Consider the following 21626-nt stretch of genomic DNA (forward strand, 5'->3'; position numbering starts at 1 on the left):
GCACTACAATGTTGTTCAGAATTCAGGAACAGATGTCACCTGGCAGCTTTCTCAGCCACTACAGAGTCCTGAGTCACAGATCCAGTGTAGATAGTGAAGGGGATCTATACCTAGGGACAGAAGTCCCCAGTGAGAAGGATACAAGTTTGGGCTATGTAACAAAGCAAGAATTAAATTCAGAAGCAAAAAGCATCTGTGTGGCTTGAACTCAACGAGCCAAGAAGGGTCTCAGTTCTAGCTCTAGTTCTGACTGAAGTCTAAGGAAGAATCATCAGGGCAAGAATCTCCAACCAAAGCAAAGTTTACAAAGTTCCCCAGATGGCTGACAGTAGTCGAGTAATCAGCAGCCTACTGATGCTCTGACTCAAATGCAAGTCAAGAACTTGAAGAGCTTAGGGTGGGAGGAAGCTGAAGTATAAAATCATAATTCTCCATCAGACCAAGTTCCTAACCTGAACTGTCCCTGAAAGACTGGAGTAACATAACACTAAATATGCCAAGAAAAAAACAACAGGACCAGTCCAGTCATTCCCTCCAAAAGTGTACAAAGCTTGACCCTAACCCTAAGTCTGAAATCAGAAAGAAGATTGGAAGAATGAGCAAATTCAGCTACATAAGATAGCTAGCTAGGTAGCTAGCTAGCTAGATAGATGGATAAATGCAGGGATGCAGGGATGGATAGTTGGATGGATGGATGGATGGTTGGATGGATAAAAAAGAATGCTATCACAGAAAAGCTGCTATAGCAATAGGGTTGCTCAAGACACAAATCCAGAAAAAAAGATAGACTCTAAAACATCTATATACATTGTCTTAGGACAAGAATAGGAGAAATAAAGTTTAAAATAAAAAGTAAAAAATGTTTTAACAATGAAATGAAATCTCTATAGAGGAGAAAAATGGAAAAGATGTAAGGGCTAGACAAGAAAGAATTGGAAAGAGAATTAACAGCTTGGCACAAATGATACAGTCTTCACAGAGTAATAAAACAATGACTCCATGAGACACTAAGATATATCAAAACAACATCTAAGGACTGAAAAAAATGTTAGAAAATTTAAGGAAACCCATGGTAAAAAAAAAAAAAAAAATGTGACTTGGGAAACTGATCAAGGAGAAAAAAATTTTAAAATCATTTTTTAAATTTAAGAATACTAAAAGTCATGACAAATGAAAAAATAAATCTGGAATCATATTTCAAGAAAACAAAGGGAAACTGCTAGGATTTCTTAGAACTAGAGGGCAGACAACACAAAAAAATTCACCTATCATCTCTTGAAAGAAACCCCCAAATGAAAATTACCAGGAACACTATAGTCAAAATTTAAAGATATTTCAAGCAATCAAAAAATAGAATTCATATACTGAGTAGCTACAGTCAGAATCATATACAATTCAGTAGCTACACTATAAAGGAGCTGAGATCTTAGAATGTGATATTCCATAAGGCAATGAATATGTTTCCAGCCAAGAATAATTTACCCAACAAAACCGAATATAATTCTATAGGCTAAATAAATAAAGTCTTTTTTTTAAGGTGTTGTTTGTCCCTCATTCTCGAAGAAGTCTATGCCATCAGGGAGGTGATGCCATGACATGCAAGTGAGTTGTTTTTAAGTGAGGGAGGCAAGGTCATTTGCCTCATTTTCTCCTCCAAGAACCAACTGGGTCTAGTGGCAAGACAGAGATCAAGAGCACTGGAGATGGCCTTGGATAAAATGGGAAACCTTGGCCTTTTTAAACCAGTAGGTAGCAATTGAAGCAAAGAATCTCCTCTTTCACCTAGTCCAAAAAAAAAATCTAAACAAATCCAGGAGGGGAAGACCCTCAGGGTTTCTGGTCAAAACAGAAATGACTACTATTTGCATTAATGAAATAGAATTTGTAAATTTTCCTCAGTGGAGAGTGGGCAGGACCAACATGGATAAATGGTCTCTGTAAGTGGCCAAACGATTTGCCTTCAAATACAGGGAGATGATATATGTGGTCCTTCTATACTCCATCACTATAATAGGTAATATAAATCTAATTAGGCAAAAAGTCTAGCACTTTCAGTTATGTCTTGATAATCTTAAGAAAGAAAAGGGGAGAGGAAGGGAGGAATACTCTGAGGGAATAAGAAAGGTTTGGGAAAACTGTCTCCTGGAATCAGGATGCACAAGTAGAAGATGGGGGAAGTAGCTGACACTTGAATCTCACTCATTAACTGGTCCAAAGATGATAGAATAAAAACACATATTCGTGTATCTATTATTATTGTTTGTCTATTATACTCAGTAGAGAAATAGGATCTGATCTCACACCACCTGGTGAGGTAGGTGCTGCTGTTATCCCCATTTTACAGGTGAGAAAACTGGGGCAAAGAGGGGTTCCATAACTAGTGTTGGAGACTGAAGTTGAACACCAGCAAATATAACACCACTTTACCACTTAGCTACCCACGTAAAAAACCGGAGTTGGGTTTTTATGTCTCTTCCAGCTCTGACCTTTTGTGTTTTGCAATCCCACTAGTTTATGAGACGTAGCTTCTACAGATAGAAAGCATCACGTCCGTGGTTCGCCTCCCTTTCCTTTTCCGCCTTCCCAACCTCTTCAGGGATGTGCGCGTAAATACTTAACAACTAACTCTGCCCCTCCCCCCCAAAGCGGGCACGACACACTTTGAGGTTTAATTTGCGTTGTGAACATTGTCTCTATCCCTTTTTAAAATCTACACAATAAAAGGAAAAATCGAGCGCTGATCTGTACCGTCTGTTAATTTCCTGGGTGAAAATGCTCTCCCGGAAAATGTAACAATCCCAAGGGAGCTCCAGTGCCTCCCTGTTACCTCTAGGGGATGCTCAGGTGCCCAGGGTAGAGCCCCTCCCCCCCGGACTCCCTGGAGAGACAACGAGGACCCAAAGAGACGCTTCTCCCCTCCCTACTCCCGCACGCCCGTCACTCCCCCATAGCATGATGGGAAGCTCCCAGACAGACGTGGACTTCCCGTGTCCCTCATTACTTGTCTTTATCTTTGCTTCTTTTTCCTCTGCCTCTCTGCTTCCCTCTCCCCTTTGCCATGTTGATCGACTTGGCTCTTCCTCAAATTTAGCCTCACAAGCCCCCAGAGGAGAGTCTCTCCCAAGACCTCGGCAAACACAACTACTCTGGTCCGTCGCTAGGGAAGCCGACGCTTAGCTTAGAGCAGTTGCTCGGGACACACAGAACGCGTGCGCGCGCACGCACACACGGACGCATATGCGCGCGGCCGGCGAGGGAAAGGGATGGGGGGGAGGGGTGACGCAGCGCTCGGACGCAGCCGCAGCCGCCGCCGCCGCCTCCGCCTCCGGCACCGCGGCTGCGGGCTGCGTGGGGGGTCTGTCTCCGGGGGCGGGGCCGGCGGAGATCTGGGGGAGGGAGGGAGGGAGGGAGGGAAAAAGCAGGGAAGGGAGAGGGGACACCGGGGTTGGGGGGTGGGCCCCTGGTGAGCGCGCTGCCGGAGATCACCCGATTGGGGTCGCGGCGGGAAGAGCCCTAGATGTGGTGAGTGACTGTGATGGCCGAAAGGGAAGAGAACGGAAAGCCTTGGGGAGGGGGGAGGGAGGAGGGGGGAGGGCTCCTCACGGGCCCAGACCGCAGGCCTACTGGCTTGGGGAGACAGGAAGGGGGGGGAGGGGCGGTCAGTGGTCCGTGATGGGGCGGGGTCGGTCCTTGAGAGACCGGCTTATCCTTGCGATATGGACGGCGCTTGGCTCCGACTCTGGGGCGGTGAATTCCGCTATTTGGTGATGTGTGTGCGGTTTTGTTTTGTTTTTAAGCGAGAGACAGAAAGAGTGTGTGTGCGCGCGTGCGCGCGCCCGCATATCCCAGTGCATCCACCTGAACTGTCATTTACCTGGCTCCCGCCACTATACTCCTTGCTCCCTCTCTCCGCCCCGGGTAATGAACGCTACCTCCGTTGCAGTTCCCTTCTCCCCACAGCTCCGGCCCTTGCTAACTCCTCTCTGCAAAGCCTCGTGAATAACGCCCTGCTTGCCGATTCATTCTGCCCGAATGCTTTCCAAATTGAAGCCGTTTGTGGGCGAGGGGATGCGTGTCCGTCGTCATCCTAACCTGTGCGCCTAGGAGCTTGTGCAGAGCCAGTCAATGAATAAACAATGTCTTAAGCATCTAATTGCGCCGGTTACTGTGCCAGTCTCTGGAAATAGTCGTACAAAAAAAGAAACAATCCTATTCACCGTGAGTTTACATTCTAATAAGGGAAATGAGTTCGTATAAGATCATGTAAAGCATGAATACTTTTGCATAATTAAAATGCAAAAAGTTCAGTACAAGATAGTGTGAATTGGAAGCAGGATCAGAAAAGGTTTCCTGCAGAAAATTGTTTCAGAGCTGCACCTTTCTTTTTAAAATAAATTCATTATTTATATTTAACGTTCTTTTTAAAAAAAAATTTATGATCTCCGAATTCTCTCCCTCTTGACATTCCCTCACCCATTGAAATGTACTATTTATTGTACATGTGAAATCACTCCATTTTTTTCCCCTCAAAATAGATCTCTTTCCCTTCCATTAAAAAGAAAAAGAAAACTCTTGTTGTAGAATTATATAGTCCAGCTAAGTAAATTTTTGCACATTTACCATGTGGAAAAAATATGAGTCTGAGTTTGTTGTTTGTCCTTCCTTTTTGAAGAGGGACATGACATAAAGGAAGTGATGCCATAAAGTGCAGGTGAATTAGATTTAAGTGAGGAAGGATGATGCAAGGTTAGCTGCCTTACTTTAACCTCCATAGTCATCTGAGTCCAGTGACAAGACAGAGACCACGACTGGAGATGGCCCTGGATGCAGTGGGAGACTTTGGCCTTTTTAAGTAAAAGTCTTCCACAGGTCTCAGTTTGAATGAGCTTATACACATGCAGTCATTATGGGTCTGAGCTCCGTCTTAAAGGAAGAAAGGGAGCCTCTGAGACAAAGACAAGGAAAGACCTATCTATTGAGTCAATGATGATAGTTTGCTTCTCAATATCACTTTCCCTCCCTTCATTTGATTAGCTTACTCCCAATATACAATTGAAAAACAGAATTTTCTCTCTTAAATTCAGAGGGTTGTTGCAAGGGCTTCTGTTTTTATTCAAGTTGAGAACAGGAATAGGAACCAGAATCCATAGCAGTAAGATCCCGGACAAAAATGAATATAGTGCTAAAAGCAGGCCTGAGCTTGCTGGGAGGATTGAAACTTGAGCCAAATTCAGTATGTTATTTAATTTGTGTCATTCTGAGGTAATTTATAAAATAAGGCAATTCTGCTGGGTGATCTCTGAGGCTACTTCTAGCTCTGTAGTTCTGAGTCCTGTGAACCTGTTTTGTTCAAATGGATTTTCCAAAAATTGCAATTAAACAGAACGCTGGACACTCACTACTTGGAACCTATAGATTTTCAATATAAAGGCTTTGTTAATGCTTAAACAATAATACTTTGTGCCCTCTCTTTTACAAGTTGTAAAAATTTCTTACAGATTGTACATTCATTTTCTTGTTTATGAAATGTAGTTCATAGGAATTCTAGATATATGTACTAAGGACATAATAAACACTAAGAATCCAAATTTTTGAGAAAGGTACTTAAGAAAGCTTAAGACATACCAAATGTCATTTAGTTAGTCATTAATGGAACCATCATATAGCTTCCAGTTCAGTATTTATTTGACTAAAAAGTTGAAACACTGTTCTAGTATTACTTTCTAATTTCAAATAAAATTTCATTTTTCTTTGTATCCCTAGCACATAATAATAACTAGTATTTATACTTTGTGGTTTATAAATCACTTTACAAATGTTATGTCATTTGATTCTTGCACTCTGAATTAGATGCTGTTATTCCCATTTTACAGATAAGAAAACTGAGATTGAGAGAAATAAGTTACCTATGGTCACATAGCTAAACAAATGAAATCAGGTCTTCTTTTGTGTCCACCATGCTGTCTGGCATGTAGTGGGGACTAAATAGATGTTTGTTGAATAAATATGGAGTCATCTTGCTTGTGCCTCTAGGCATAATAGACCATGTTCCCAGAGGAGCCATGGTATTGCTAATTAACTAATTGTACACCTCTAATCAGAAAGTAGAGACATGGCTTGCCTACCTTCCCTGTCAAAACCAATGGTAATATGTCTCCAACACAACACCTATCCTTAACCTTCAACACCCTTTCACCTCCCCAGAGCAATAAATTAGCCTACCCACTTATGAACCTGACTTAAGAGCCTTCAGGGTAGTTGTTATCTAGTCTCTATCAATAGTGCTATCATTATACATTAGACATCCAAGTACCATCTCAAAAATCCAGATACTCTTCCCCCCCCCCCCACCTTTCCACCCTCCTCCTCACTAAGGCATTCTCTTTTCTTTCCGATCTCCTTGTGGCTTAGACACACTTAGCCCATATTTCAGGTTAGTAAACCTGGAGTAGGAGCCCCAACTCCACTCTACCCTACTCCTTTGTTCTTTTGGATGCATTAAATAAGCAGGCCTGGATAAGTGGTGACAAATTAATTTTTATTTCCTTGTTATTAGTGTGGGCACCACAATCCAGTCACTCAGTTTTACAATCTTGCTATTATCTTTGACTTCTTACTTCATCCCACTTGTCCTATTAGTTGCCATATCTATCTATCATTGCTACCTCCATAGCTCTCTCATGTTTTTTCCACTCAGACAGCTAATACCATAGTCCAGCCCTTATAACTTCTCAGCTAGACTGTTTTTAAAATTCAATTTTATTTTTTCAATTCCAAATTTTCTCCCTGCCTCCTCCTACTCCTCTATAGATTGAGAAGAAACAAAAACCATTGCGAATATGTGGTCATTCAAAATAAATTCCTGCATTAGTCAAGGAAGGAAAGAGAGAGGAAGGAAGGAAAAAAAGAAAGAAAGAGGGAGGGAGGGAAGGGGAGGGAGAGAAGGAGGAAGGAAGGAAAGAAGGAAGAAAACGTTGGTCTTTACTCTTGAGTCCATTAGCTTTCCATCTGGAGGTTGACAGCATGTTTCATCTTGAGTCCTTTGGAATTGGCTCACATAGTTGTAATGATTGTAATGACCTCCTTATTAGTCTCCCTGCCTCACAACCCTCTCTACTTTAATGCATTCTTCACACAGCTGTCAAAATGATTTTCCTAAAGCTCAGGTCTGATCATGTTACTTTACAACTCAGTAAACTGCTGTGGCTTCCTATTGACTCTAGAATCAAATATTTTTTAATTTTTATTTTAAAATTTATGATATATACATATATATGATTAGTAGTACATTATATATATAATAAATAAATTTACATAAATAATGGGGGCACTCACAATTTTTTTATGTATGGGAGTATATGATCAAAAATGTTAAAGGAAATTATTCCTTGTAGCAGATTCTAGTCTACACCTCCATCTTGTTCTCTTTGACTTTGAGTTACTTTCTATTTCCTTTTTCACAGGTATTTTTTTATCTTCTAATTTCTGCATTTAGAGGAACATATTATACACATTCCACTGAAAAATCTATCATTTGTATCTTATATTACCATGTTTAGCTCCCATTCTGACTTTCCAGAGTTTGTGAAGAAAATTTCACTAAGAAAGGCTTCAAATATACAATAACTTCTAAAATTACTATTTACTAAAGTACAACCTACTGATTTTTTGAAAATTCTACTTCCCAAATGGAAGCATGTCACTGTAGAGAGAGAGTTGGACTGGAGTTAGTTAAGACTTTAAAATATACCCAAGGTGCTATTAACTTCACTCTGTTAATTCCTTTTTTTATATAATCTGTGAGTACAATCTTGAGCAAAATAGCAATGTGAATAAGAGACAGGTTGGCAAAATCTCCATGCATACAAGACCTATTTCAGTGGAAATAGGTTGCTTGAGAGCAAGGACCATTTCACATTCCCCCTTCCCAAACCATCTTACATGTTTTTTATTATGGTGCTTTATAGCTAGAGTAACTGCTTGGTAAATGCTGGGTAAAGTGAAATGAATCATGAACACAGTGGCAACTGATTACTTTGTAGATTTGTTACATAACCTCAACTAGAAACTCACTTTAGCAAAAGAAAGTTTTTATTCTTTCTCAGATAACTCACTATACCTCTCACCATAGTATCTTTTCAAAAGCTTCCAAGATTTTTCTTAATCTAAGGACTTCATATTTCTCTGAAAAAACTGAGACCGTTGGACAGAGTTCTCTTTCCTCCCCTCCTTCTCATTTCATCACTCAGATGTTTCCCGCCACTATCTCCTCCTTTACTCCTGTCTTACAAATGGAGGTGTCTCTTGCCAAGGCATACCCTTCTACCTATACACATGATCCCATTCCATCCCACCTCCAACAAATTGCCCCACCCCTGTTTCTCACTCTTTCACTTATCTTTAGTTTCTCCCTTTCTTCTGGCTGCTTCTTTAACTTCCTACAAACATTCCCATGTCCCTCTCTCCTCAAAAACCTCTCACTTAATCTGTCTATCCCCAATATCTATCAATTCATATCTTTCCTCTCTTTTGTGACTAAAGTCTTTGAGAAAATTCTCTATAATCATTGCCTCCTCTTCCTTCTCATTTTCTGCAGCCTAATGATTATTCAAACAAAATAGTTCCCTGCAAAGTTATGATGATTTCTTAATTACCAAAATTAATATCTTTTTCTCACTCATCCTTGTGGACCTCTCTAGCCTGCCACATTTTCAATCATCCTCTTTTGGACCTTCTTCTCTTTCTAGGTTTTTATCATGACAAGCACTAAATGACTGATAGTTATAATAAGTGCAGTAGAGGAAGGAAGACTAGACTGAGAGGTAGCAGCAGAGTACTGAAGGAAGCCAAACTCTACATACAAATATCAGATACAGACATCAAAGAGAAGAAAAATGGCTAAAATGTACACACACACACAGAGAGAGAGAGAGAGAGAGAGAGAGCGCCAAGTTTCATAATGAGATAAATGGGATGCTGATATAATAATTTAGGGGCAGCTTGCTGGTGCAGTGGATAGAGCACCAGCCCTGAAGTCAGAAGACCTGAATTCAAGTTTGATCTCAGACATTTAATACATCCTAGCTGTGTGACCCTGGGTAAGTCATTTAATCCCAAGTGCCTCCCCAAAAATAATAATAATAAAAAATAATAATTTAAAACTTTAATTGTAGAGTATTCAAATTAGCTACAGTGCCAGAAGCATTGGAAATGGAAAAAGAAACTGTCCAAAATATCTTCAGAAACATTCTCAAATTTATAGAAAACAATTCAAAGAAATGTCAAGTCTGAGAAAAGCTCACAACAAAATAAGATCATGCAGAAAGTTTTTTTTTTTTAAATCAGACTGTGAAATGTTGACAGTTACAACATGTAAAAAATAAACAAGAGAAAATAAGGGCCAACAGAAAACCTCACAAATCCAAAGAAGCAATAAACAATAGACAATATAGTGGAAGGTGAAATTGTACACAATGCCACAGCAGAATACTTAGACCCAGTTTACAGAACTGGTCGATAAATTGTGATGTCCCAGAAAACTTAAAAAAAAAATCTGGATACTATATTTCAGGAATTCCCTAAGGCAAGTATTCCCTTAGTTCTTTGCCACTTCAAAAAAGAGCTGTTATGAATATGTTTGTACATATGAGTCCTTTTTCTCTTTAAATTCATTGGGAGTTTTGCCACTCCTATTTAGCAAAAAGGTTGAAAAGGTATTGAAAATAAAACATGGCAATGAAAAAATTAAAATAACTGTTTTAAATTCAAAGAAAGCTTTGCAGAGGAAGTGGGTAGTATATGGGCTAATGGAAAAGGGGCTGAGTTTAGAATTTAAGAACCTAGATTTGAATCCCAGCTTTGTCATTCCCTCTTTAACACCGAAAGAATTGCTTTAGCTTTCTAAGCTTCAGTTTTTCATTTGTAAATAAAGAAGGGAATGGGCTAAATATCCTTTAATATCCCTTCCAACCTTAAATTTAAGGTTTTATTTCCTATGAGGTGGAAATACATGTAGGATTTCAGTAGAATTGGGGAAGATTTTCCTGGTAGAAATATCTATTGAACAAAATGTTCACAGGAGCACACCAGTTTGCAGTAGAGGGATTGTGTGAGGAAACTAAGGAAGAAAAGCTAAAGGTAGGGGGGCCTTGGATGTGAGGCTAAAGATTTATGAAATCTTTATGAAAAAGTGTTGAGGAGCCATTTCAGACTATGGGGGAGGGGTGGAGGTACAGTGGGGAAAGTGATGTAATAAAAATGATATTTTTAGGAGGATTAATATGTTTCTGATGGTTATAATAAACTGGAGAAAGCAAGAAATTGGAACCGGAAAAATTGTGACTTGCCCAGGAGTCCTGATTGTATTTCAGACAGAACTGGGATTTGAATCTAATAATTCCAATTCTAATGCTCTTTTCATTAGATCACATTGTTCCCTTCTCTATCATCTACTAGACTCAGTCAGTTGCTGAATCTTGTCAGTTCTATTTCCATAATTCCCACAAAACCTATTCTCTCAGTTGGCTGCAACTCTAATTCAGCCTCTCTTTACCCAGGATAGTGTAATGGCCATCTTATGATAGACAGTAATTCCAATCAGTCTTTTTCATTTACTTAAATTTTTCTGATTAAGAATAAAATTTTAAAACAGTATGTATTTTTCAGTAAAGAAGTATGATTTTTTTTTTGGGGGGGGGAGGGGAAGGGTGAGGCTAAATCTGTGTCTTCATCATTGTGAATATTTTCCGGTTTGATTTAGAATCTAAGAACCGTTTGATTAATCACCGAAATAAGTGACTTGCCTGCAGTCATACAACTAATGTGTGTTAGACATGACCCTGGTTCTGACTTCCACTGACTATGACTTAAACACTCAAACATACCATAAGAAATGGGACCAATCGAGGGACAGAGGCAGTCTCATCATTTGACATTTGGCTTATATTTTTGTGATCTCCTATGGAATCTCTGAAGGAGATTTTTCACTTTGAGAAGGCTGCACAATACATAAAAAGATAAGCAAAACTCTGGAATAGTCTCCTCCTGCCTGGTGGTGACTGCTGCTGCCTCCACTTAGTCAAGCCAAGAACAATGGGTAATGAAGTCATGCATTCTTAGATCTCTTTCCAACAGTACTGCACACAGACACTCTCTGGGCACAGTAAATTGCTCCTTAATGTTTGTCCTACCGCAGTAATCTTTTTTAATTGACATGGACTGAAGGAAATACTTTTAATTGTAGGAAAGAACTTGACCTTTGGTGACAATATATCCTGTTTTGTGCAGTGAAAAAAGCCCTGACTCTGGGACTAAGAGACTGGGTGAAATCCCAGCTTGGCCATTGAGTACCCATAAAATTTTAGGCAAGTCATTTCACCTTTTTCTCATCTATAAATTAAAGGGATTGTACTAGGTGACTAATAAAGGCACTTTCTACTCGAAATCTCTGATCTTATGATCCTATTTTTGATAATCTCCTCCCCCCCTCACCTTCCCATAGCTAGCCATTTTCATAGTTAGGCTTTCGGATTTGTTGGCATTTGAAATGTTTATATTGATGAATTTCTCATTTATTTTTAAAATTATCTTAAGAGGCACAAAAAGTCAAAAGTAATTTTTTTACAGTCTACTTACTTTGTCTACAGTCTACAGTCTTTGTCCAAAAAAACTTAGATTATATAATAGAACTTCAGTTTCTTGGAGTTTTCTCTGTTCTTCCCTTCTTGAGATGTTTGATTAATAAGTATTGAATTCACAATAAAAGAGTTTTAAAATACAATTAAATTAACTTATAAAACTCAACATCAGCTGTTTAGTACCAAGTTGTTATTCAATAGTATTTTATTTTCCAAATACATGCAAAGATAGTTTTCAACATTTACGTTTGCAAAATCCTTGTGTTCCAGATTTTTCTCCCTCCCTTCTAAATCTTCCCCAAGACAACAAGCAGTCTAACATAGGTTAAACTATACCAAGTTATTATGGCTACTATTGCAATTAGAAATGTTTTTTTAAAAATGAAGTAATTGTAAACGATTTCAGTTTAGTTTGTTGATTTTTTCTTAACTAAACAATCTATTACCATAGAATTTTTCTATTTATTTATTTTACTTGCTCTAGCTCAATCTCTTCTTGGTATTTAATTTTATCCTTAGATTTATATGTGTTACGAACATAAGAAATGACTTTTTTTTCCCTTTGCACTATCTCGAAATATATCTGACTTTACCAGAAGAGTTTATATTCGTATCTGACCAAGAAAGATGTTTCTTAAGTAGCAGTTTTTATGCGTTTTAACTCTTCAACTTTTCGATGACTACATTTTTAGTATTTTCTGATTTGGGAGCTTCAAAAAATAAGTAGCAACATAATAATATCTCACACTTATGTATTCAGAGGTAACAATATAATAAATGGAAAGAAGGGCTTAAAGTCAAAAAGTCTTGCCACTTTCACAAGTTAGCTGTGTGAACTTAGGCAAGTTACTTGGATAGGCAATTCTTTAAAGTTAAATGTGTCCACCTGCACTGCTAGAGGGAATTTTCTTCACTTGGGAATTCTGTACCCTAACAAATTTGTAGGTATAGCCCTAATCCCATGTATATTAATCTGTTGATAATTAACTTAGATCCACAAAGGACAGGTGTTACTTTCCCAAAGTGATACAACTAGTGTCAGAACTGGAACTCAAATCTAGTGGGTTAACCATTATACCATCATACTGCTGCATAAAATAAAAGTAGAATAGTACTTAACTAGAATTTGGCTTCTAATTAAGATGGTTCAGTGAAACACCACATACCAAGTTAACCTTCAAATATATAATACACAATTTACCACATAAAGGGTGATATCATAGAGGAACAGGAAGGAAATTATCTTTCAGATCTATGGATAGGAAAAGAGTTCCTGACCAAACAAAATATATATATTGAAGGTCACAGAAGACAAAATGGGCAATTTTTATTACATAAAACTAAAAAGCTTTTTACACAGAAACAATGAAGTTAAAATTATAAAGGATATAAGCAACCAGGGAAAAATCTTTGTAGCAGGTTTCTCTCATAAGGGTCTTATTTCTGAGATTTTTATGAAATGGATTCAAATTTATAAGAGTAAGATAAGAATAAGAGCCATTTTCAGTTAATAAATAGTCAAAGAGGCATTTTCTTTGAAGAAATTCAGGCTATCAATAAACTTATGAAAAAATGCTCCAAATCACAGATAATTACATATATGCAAATTAAGACAACTGAGGTTATGTTTTATACCCATCATATTGACAAAGTCAACTCACTCAAAAAGGAAAAGGACAAATGTAGCAGAGGCAGTAGGGAAAAAAGAGGTATATTAAATACAATGTTGGCAGAATTATGAATTCATTCACAGCCATTCTGAAAGTAATTGAAATTACCTCCTAAAAGTTACTAAACTTTTAATACCTATGATTGCAAAACCATTACTAAGCCTAACAACCAGAGAAACTTATGAAAGAAGAAAGGAATCCATAAATACAAATATATTTATACCAGTTCTTTGATGGTGGAAAAGAACTAGAAACTAAGGATGTATCCATTAACTGTGGAATAGCTGGACAAATTATGGCATAGAAATATAGTGAATATTGTTTTGCTATGAGAAATAGTGAAAAGTACAGTTTCAGAGAAACCTGGCAAAATTTCTATGTGTTGATGCATATTGAAATAAGCAGAAGCAGGAGCACAGTGTATACAATAACAACTTTGAACAATAACAAACATCTTTTAAAGATTTAAGAATTCCGACTAGTGCATTGATCAACCAGAGGTGTAATGAAGAAAGCATGCTACTCACCTATTAACAGAGATGATGAACTCAGGGTACAGATTAAGACTTTTTTTTTTTTGCCGGAATGTATTGTTTTATTGTTTCTTTTTCATGGGGGGGATGGAGTATGATAGGAGAGAAAGACACTATATTTTTATTCATTGAAAAAAATTAAATAAAATATTTTTAAAGTTTGCCAAGTAAAGGGTGGCAGAAGAACCCAACCTTCTCAAAAGGACTCCAGCAAAGACCTAAGAAAGCACTGGAATGAAAAACATTTGAGGAAATCCACAGTAAATGCTTTCATCCATTTCAGCATTACACAAAAACATAGCCATTATTGGAAAAGAGCCTGTCCAAAGAAGCTTGATTAAACACGGAGAAAACAAGAAAGAAGCTTCAGAATTTGGATTAGAAATGTTCTGGAAACACCTAGACCAAAAGACTTAGACCAAGATGATTGGAATCTTTTAGCACTGTGACCTTGGACTAGAGTCCAGTACTACACAGACCAGGATAGCAGGGAGTCTGATCTGAATTCTACCAGAAGGCCCTGAAAATAAAACTATGAAGTCCTGTGATCCAAGATCACCTGAAATCTACCAGTGCTTAGAAGACAGACCCAATAGGAGCTATGGAAGCCAGCAGTAAGAACCCATGTAATCAATCTCAGAACCAAAGTAGGCCCAGCTATTCCATCCAAGAAAGCAGGAAAGGACAAAGCCTGACTCTGACATGACATTCCAATTCAGGAACTTCAGTTGGAAATGATTAAATAGGAGACATAGAGTCTGATAAAGAAATATTAGTGATCTAAAGAAGTCCAAGCAGAGTCTCAGAAAAAAAAGAAGTGTCTCAGTCACAAGGACTTACTTCAAGAATATCTGGAAGAAATGAATGAAAAGATTTTTAAAAATGAGAGTATGGGAAGAACATATCACCTAGAAGAGAAAGTAGTTAATCTTTACTCAAGTAATAGACTTCCTGAAAATTAAAATGGACTGAATAATTCTAATAAGAAACATTAACATGAAATAACAAATATTAGAATTTAAAAAGCCTTGAAAAATAGAAGAAAATTTAAGGTACTTAATATAAAAAAAAAAAAAAAACAACTGGCCTAGAAAACAGAGCAAGAGGAGAGAATATAAAACTCATTGTCATAAAAAAATATGACAGCAGCACTAGACTAGAGTTAAAAAGATCTGAGTTCAGATCCCACCTGCTTTATAATCCTGGGCAAGTCACAATCTCTGTTGCCTTGGTTTCCTCATGTATAAAATGGGGATAATAATAGTACCTACATCCCAGGGTTGTTTGTGAGAATAAGATGACATAACAGTTGTAAAGCATTTTGTGAGTCTTGAAGCACTAATATAAAAACACAAACTGTTACCATTTTGGCACTCCCCACACCCCCACACTTCCCTCAAAAGGCTTGGATTACCTTTTTCAAGAAAAAGTACTAGGGGAAATACCACTGCATTTTTTTTTTATTTTTATTTACAGGTTATATGTATGGGTAACTTTACAGCATTAACAATTGCCAAACCTCTTGTTCCAATTTTTCACCTCTTACCCCCCACCCGCTCCCCCAGATGGCAGGATGACCAGTAGATGTTAAATATATTAAAATATAAATTAGATACACAATAAATATACATGACCAAACTGTTATTTTGCTGTACAAAAAGAATCAGACTCTGAAATATTGTACAATTAGCTTGTGAAGGAAATCAAAAATGCAGGTGGGCATAAATATAGGGATTGGGAATTCAATGTAATGGTTTTTAGTCATCTCCCAGAGTTCTTTCTCTGGGCATAGCTGGTTCAGTTCATTGGAAATGATTTGGTTAATCTCGTTGCTGAGGATGGCCAGGTCCATCAGAACTGGTCATCATATAGCATTATTGTTGAAGTATATAATGATCTCCTGGTCCTGCTCATTTCACTCAGCATCAATTCGTGTAAGTCTCTCCAGGGCTTTCTGAAATCATCCTGTTGGTCATTTCTTACAGAACAATAATATTCCATAATATTCATATACCACAATTTATTCAGCCATTCTCCAACTGATGGGCATCCACTCAGTTTCCAGTTTCTAGCCACTACAAAAAGGGCTGCCACAAACATTCATGCACACACAGGTCCCTTTCCCTTCTTTAGTATCTCTTTGGGGTATAAGCCCAGTAGTAACACTGGTGGATCAAAGGGTATGCACAGTTTGATAACTTTTTGAGCATAGTTCCAAACTACTCTCCAGAATGGTTGGATTCGTCACAACTCCACCAACAATGCATCAATGTCCCAGTTTTCCCACATCCCCTCCAACAATCATCATTATTTTTTCCTGTCATCTTAGCCAATCTGACAGGTGTGTAGTGATACCACTGCATTTTTGCTTTATTTCAGTTGTGTATGAGATTTCCTGCAAGCTTTTTTGTTTACTTTTTTATCTTGTTTTTTATATCATCTTCATTTCCCAATGTATCCTTCTTCTTTCCAGGATAACTTGTTATAACCACAAATATTCATAGTAAAGAATTTATTTAAAAAGCAATTTTAATTAGTTGCAAAACCAACCTATGTATCTATTGAGCCTTACAGGATCTGCATTATTTCATATTACAGTTCAGCAGTGATAAGGTTAACTTTGGTTGTTAACTCATATTTGGTTTAAAGATAAATTTGTCCTGATTTTCCAAGACTGTCCATTCCATTATGGTTCTTACAAATTTAGAACTGGAAGAGACCTGAAAGGTCATATATTTCAATATCCTTATTTTATAAATGAGGAATCTGAAGTCCATGGAGGTTAGCGAAGGTGCCCAGGGTCACACTTAGTAAATAGGAAGTTGTCATTCGAACCCAGGTCCCTGTGCCAACTTGTTTCTATTTCCTTGGACTGTGGCAAAAATTGTTCCCTTATTCTCATCATTTTAAAAGCCCTAAAATTTTTTCCCTATGCCTAAGGATTCTGATAGTTTCTCTTGGGGTAGATCGAAGCAAAAAAGACTTCTCTAGAAATCCACAAAGTAGCTAATATCATAGCAGCAGATATTAATGGCTTTGGGGTAAATCCGAAGTATAAAATAGTTCTTCATTGAGCAAAAGGACTTGTCTCTGATTCTCTCGTACATGTCAGAAAGACACATCCAGGGTACCATTACAGCATATTTTTTTTGGACTTTTCTGAATCTGAAAAATCACAAGGCTTTGGGAGTTTAGTGTCCTAGAATTAGCTATTTGTTCCTTTGTGCCAGGATCTGCCTTAAATTTACCTTATTATAATTGTCATGTTTTCATTTTTGTTAATTATTTTATCCTCTTGTAAGTATTTGGCTAACTTTTATTTCCATGTTTTAATTTAAAATTTGAGTTACAATTTAAACTTAACTGTTTAATTTTTCATTTTCACTGTTAAAACCAGCTTCCCTTTGATATTCAGGGATACGTACAAATAGGATATGCTTTCTAGATTGTGGAAAGGCCTTTACTTATGTCAGGACCTCTTATTTCATATGCAGCATGGAAGTGTTGTATGATTCAAGAGGAGGCAGAATTGACATCTGGAGCCTATTCTTTCCCTTACTTTTCTCCAAAAGAGATTCTAATTCGCAATAGGCTGGGAAACAGGAGGTTAGGGCCAAAGGATAATCACTTGACTGTCCTCTGAGAGAGAGGGTATTAGGCTAGAATTATATCTCTTAATAAATGGAGAGAAGATAAACTCCCAAATTCAAGGTTTGAATTTCTTCCCACCAAATACTTATCCCAAATGAACACATAGCAAATAGGAAAGAAATCCATTTATCCAAATTATAGTAAAACAAATCAGAACACATATACAGAGAAGAATATATACCAGATGATACAAAGTAAAGAACCTCTCATTGGGAGCCAGCCAACTCAGCTCAACCAAGGGAGAGAATCCAAATCTTATGTAAGGGAAAATTTCCCTAAGTCTCAAGTGTAGCAAACTGAAGATGGGGACATGATGGAATCTGCCAGTTCTACTCATATCAGCTTCTTCCCAGAGTCTTTTCCTTCAGCAACCAGAAATGGGGTTGGTAGCTTCCATTTTTCCTATCCAAGATGGAAGCCAGGAGTGCCAAAAGGAACTCATTTGAAGAATCCCAAAGAAGATAGGTTGAAGGTCTCTCATTCTTACTAGCTCTGTCCCATGCATCATACAAGGCAAGGCATTAATCTCTACCAATGAAAAAAGAGTTTCATACCAGTGGGATTTGGGACTGGAATTACAGATAGTTTGGAATTTTGTGGTCTATTTGATGCTAATTAACGTCAAACATTTTTATTTTGTTTTTCTTTTTAATTTTGAACTTAATAGCCATCAGAAAACATAAAACTTAGGTACAAAAGAATTTAAAAGTTTTAAATGACACCCCAATAATGATTAATAGATATTTATTGATTAGTGACCCTAAATTTCAGTGTCATTTATCTTTAAATGTATATACAGTGGTCATTTCAACACGATAGTAATAAGTTTGTCCTATTTGTTTCTTTCTAAGTATCCCCCCAGTCCTATTACAATTTTTAAAAATTTATTGCTGCTGTTATTATCTATATATTTATTAAGTGTAAATATTATTTGGGTTCTAAATTCATTGAGAGTCACTTTCATCTAAATCTCTTCCCTTTTCATATCATTTTTATGTGTACAAAAACATTCCATTACATTTATATTATGTTCATCTATTCCCTAATTGTTTCATGAATGTAACTTCAAAATTCCATTTTGAAATGCAATATAATCTATTTTGTGGAAGTATGAGCTTTGCTCACAATAGGAAGATAAATAGATCACAATCAAATGATTGTGTAGAGCTGTTTTAGGGATTTGGTTCATACTTGTGATTTCATTAGTGTTTTCATTTCCCAGTTTGGAAAGCCCTTCTACCAATGAAGGTAGCAAATTCATGGGCAGTTTTTAAGGTCATTTACTGGGGCATTGAGAGGTAAAGTGACTTGTCCATGGTCACAAGCTAGTATATCAGAAGCAAGACAAATCCTGATCTCCCTGCTTCCAAGACTGACTTTCCATTATTCTATGTTACTTTTCATGGACTTATGTCATGTGGAGTTTGGATTGGAAGGGGCACTAGTCAGAGAACTCTATGTAGTGTAGGACTTTGCCCAAGGGTGCCAACATAGAGAAATGGGCTGGAGCATGTCTTTCTTCCTCCCTGGAAGAGCATAATTTCACACTTTTTCCCTTTCCCTCCCCCCCATTTATCCTCTTTATTAATAGGTTCTGTGTCATCCTCCACTACCCTCTCAAGTGCATGGGGTAATTTTCCCCACCTCAACCCACTCCCTCAATCGAATTTGCCTCAGATATAGTTTCAGGAAGTTACAAGTCTGGCCTCAATTAATGCTGCAATAGAAACCCTTGTTCCCACCTGATCTTCCTGTCCATTGCACAGTTCTTTGAATTCATGTTACAGAAAAGGAAAAAAAATATAGCTCTTAGGTTTAAGCTTCTTTTGTTCCATAGGCAAAAATGTTATTGATACCACATGTAAAAATATGGCAACTGGACTTTTAGAAATAGGATGGGTAAAGAAGGAGGAAAGGGGGGAGGGAGTGGGAGTGAGGAAAGGAGGGAGGGAAAGAAAGAAAGAGAGACAGAGAGAGAGAGGAGGGAAGGAAAGAAAGGAAGGGAGAGAAAGAGGGAAGGGAGGGGAGAGAGAGAGAAACAGAGACAGAGAATTTACAAAGAGAGGATGAGTTAGCAAAATGTCATGTACTAAATTGTAAACTAGCCCAAAGGTGAATGTGATTAGGGAACAGAAGTACAGCAGGAGCAAAGGGCAACTAACAGCATAGAAGAGAGAAGTTCTGAAAGACACGCAGGTACAAAGTGGGTAAGTTATTCCTAATGACAAAAATTTTTTGTGCTTTCGTGTCCTCTCAGCCTTGGAAGAGGTTGGCAGTAGACATGGGTGTGTGAGGATCTTGAACCATCTGAGTACAAGAGCAATCTTTTTGAGAAAAGTATAAAGAAACATGACTCGCTAACCAAGTGCTTGTTCTATCAGGCACTATACTGTAGTAAGACAGAGACATGTCCTCACTTCAAGAAGCTTACAAAACAAAAAGAGAGACAAAAGAAGCCAAAGTTTTTTTTTGTTTTGTTTTTTGTTTTTTTATTTATTTAATAGCCTTTTATTTACAGGTTATATGTATGAGTAACTTTACAGCATTAACAATTGCCAAACCTCTTGTTCCAATTTTTCACCTCTTACCCCCCACTCCCTCCCCCAGATAAGAAGCCAAAGTTTTAAGAAAAATAAATTGAAGCAAAGAAAATTCCTGATGTAAACAAAAGACTGGGAAGGAGAGACTGTTGAAAAGAATTTCAGCTTAGAAATCTGAGTTAAAATGGTCTAATATAAATTCTGTTTCATAAAGGAGACAGATTTATCCTTTGGGGTACATATAAAATTTTTAACAAATGTTTAACAAATTAATTGTTGCTACCAACAATCCTATAAGACTATCAGAAAATCATAGCTATGCTTAGAATAAAGTTCATTGTTTAATAACACTAATGAAAACCTTGAGAATCACAAAAAAAAAATTCATAATCAAATCATCCTATCAATTTATACTAGGATTGATATGTGGTGGTTTATACCTTGACATTTTTGTAATGAGTATTTAACTGTCATAGATGGTTACTTTATCATTCAGAAGGAGGAAAAAATCAACTCATATACTGCCAAATTGGTAGAAAATTCCACTAGCTACTTAGTTATATGAGTGTCTTCTCTGAAAATCAGTAAACTTTTCAAAGCACTTCTCAGTAGCTATTTATTCTTTAAAATAAAAAAAGCACTGGAGAATGGAATTTAAGTTTTAGAGTAGGGAAATAGAAGGGACATCGAAATTATACAACAAAAGTTCCCCACTTTTATTTCCTGTATTGTTTAATTTTAATTGTTTGGTTTAACACCTGGTGAATGACTATGCAATTTTCATTACTTAATACTTGAAACCTTATGAGGCATGTGCTTTTATTGAAATCTCCTTGAGAACAAACAAATATTTGTTTGATGGCAGTAGAAACCTGGAAGTTTTTCAAAAACATGACTGATACCTGATGAAGAGTGGATATGTTCTCCCTCTTCACATGCAAGCACCCATGGGGTGGTTAGGAAACATCTATTGGATTGATGAATGAAGGAAGCCCAGAGGCTTTATTCTAGACATGTTTCCTAAAAGGAGAAAAGTTATTTGCTTATTTGGGCAGTTGCTAACTAAGGCATAGGTTGATGAAAAGCAGGCATAAAATAAACCTTAATAGATTCTAAGGAGAAAGGGAGTTAGGAATGATAAGAGAGTGAAGAAATAGGGCAGGAGTGAAGTGGATAGAGGCAAAGGTAAAAGGAATGTTATATGTTCAACTTCTCTTTTTATAGATCTTTCTAAGCAATTAATGGACTTCACTTGTAAGTTGCCAAAGAGGAAATTCTCTTTGTAAAAATAAAATGTTGTATTCATGATCACATAATAAAAATTCATGAAGTCACAAATTTGTAGGTTTAAATCAATAATTGTCAATCCCAAATTAAGGGTTTAGATAGTTCAGAATACCTCCACTTAAGAAAAAAAAATACCTCTGTTTATCAAGCATGATATAAAGTTCTTCAGTTCAAAAACAAAATTTTCTTTAATTCACTTAAGTTTTTAAAATCTGCCGAAACCATGTTGTGCATAAATTTTATGGGAATATTAAAAAACTAAAACAACCCTAGGATATCAGACTTCAAAAGTCTGTGACTTCGACTCAG

General features: G+C 37.1%; 2 protein-coding genes across 4 annotated transcripts in view; one reads left to right on the forward strand and one right to left on the reverse strand.

The window, feature by feature from the left end:
• Nucleotides 1–3225, reverse strand: part of BBOF1 (basal body orientation factor 1) — an 81238-nt gene extending 78013 nt beyond the window's left edge. The window contains exon 1 of the mRNA XM_031952536.1: nucleotides 3002–3225. Coding sequence (XP_031808396.1) covers nucleotides 3002–3060 — 59 coding nt within the window. The 5' untranslated portion in view covers nucleotides 3061–3225. The remainder of the gene's footprint in view (nucleotides 1–3001) is intronic.
• Nucleotides 3226–3415: 190 nt separating this feature from the next.
• ENTPD5 (ectonucleoside triphosphate diphosphohydrolase 5 (inactive)) overlaps nucleotides 3416–21626 on the forward strand; it is a 31370-nt gene continuing 13159 nt past the window's right edge. For 2 of the 3 annotated variants that reach the window (XM_031952539.1, XM_031952540.1), the window contains exon 1: nucleotides 3416–3522. In XM_031952539.1, the coding sequence (XP_031808399.1) occupies nucleotides 3518–3522 (5 nt within the window). In that variant the 5' untranslated portion in view covers nucleotides 3416–3517. Of the gene's footprint in view, nucleotides 3523–16176; nucleotides 19698–21626 lie in introns of those variants that run through there. The other variant, XM_012548106.3, reaches the window with a different exon arrangement.

Source organism: Sarcophilus harrisii, chromosome 2 (assembly GCF_902635505.1).
Source record: "Sarcophilus harrisii chromosome 2, mSarHar1.11, whole genome shotgun sequence".
In the NCBI taxonomy this organism is placed as follows: domain Eukaryota; kingdom Metazoa; phylum Chordata; class Mammalia; order Dasyuromorphia; family Dasyuridae; genus Sarcophilus; species Sarcophilus harrisii.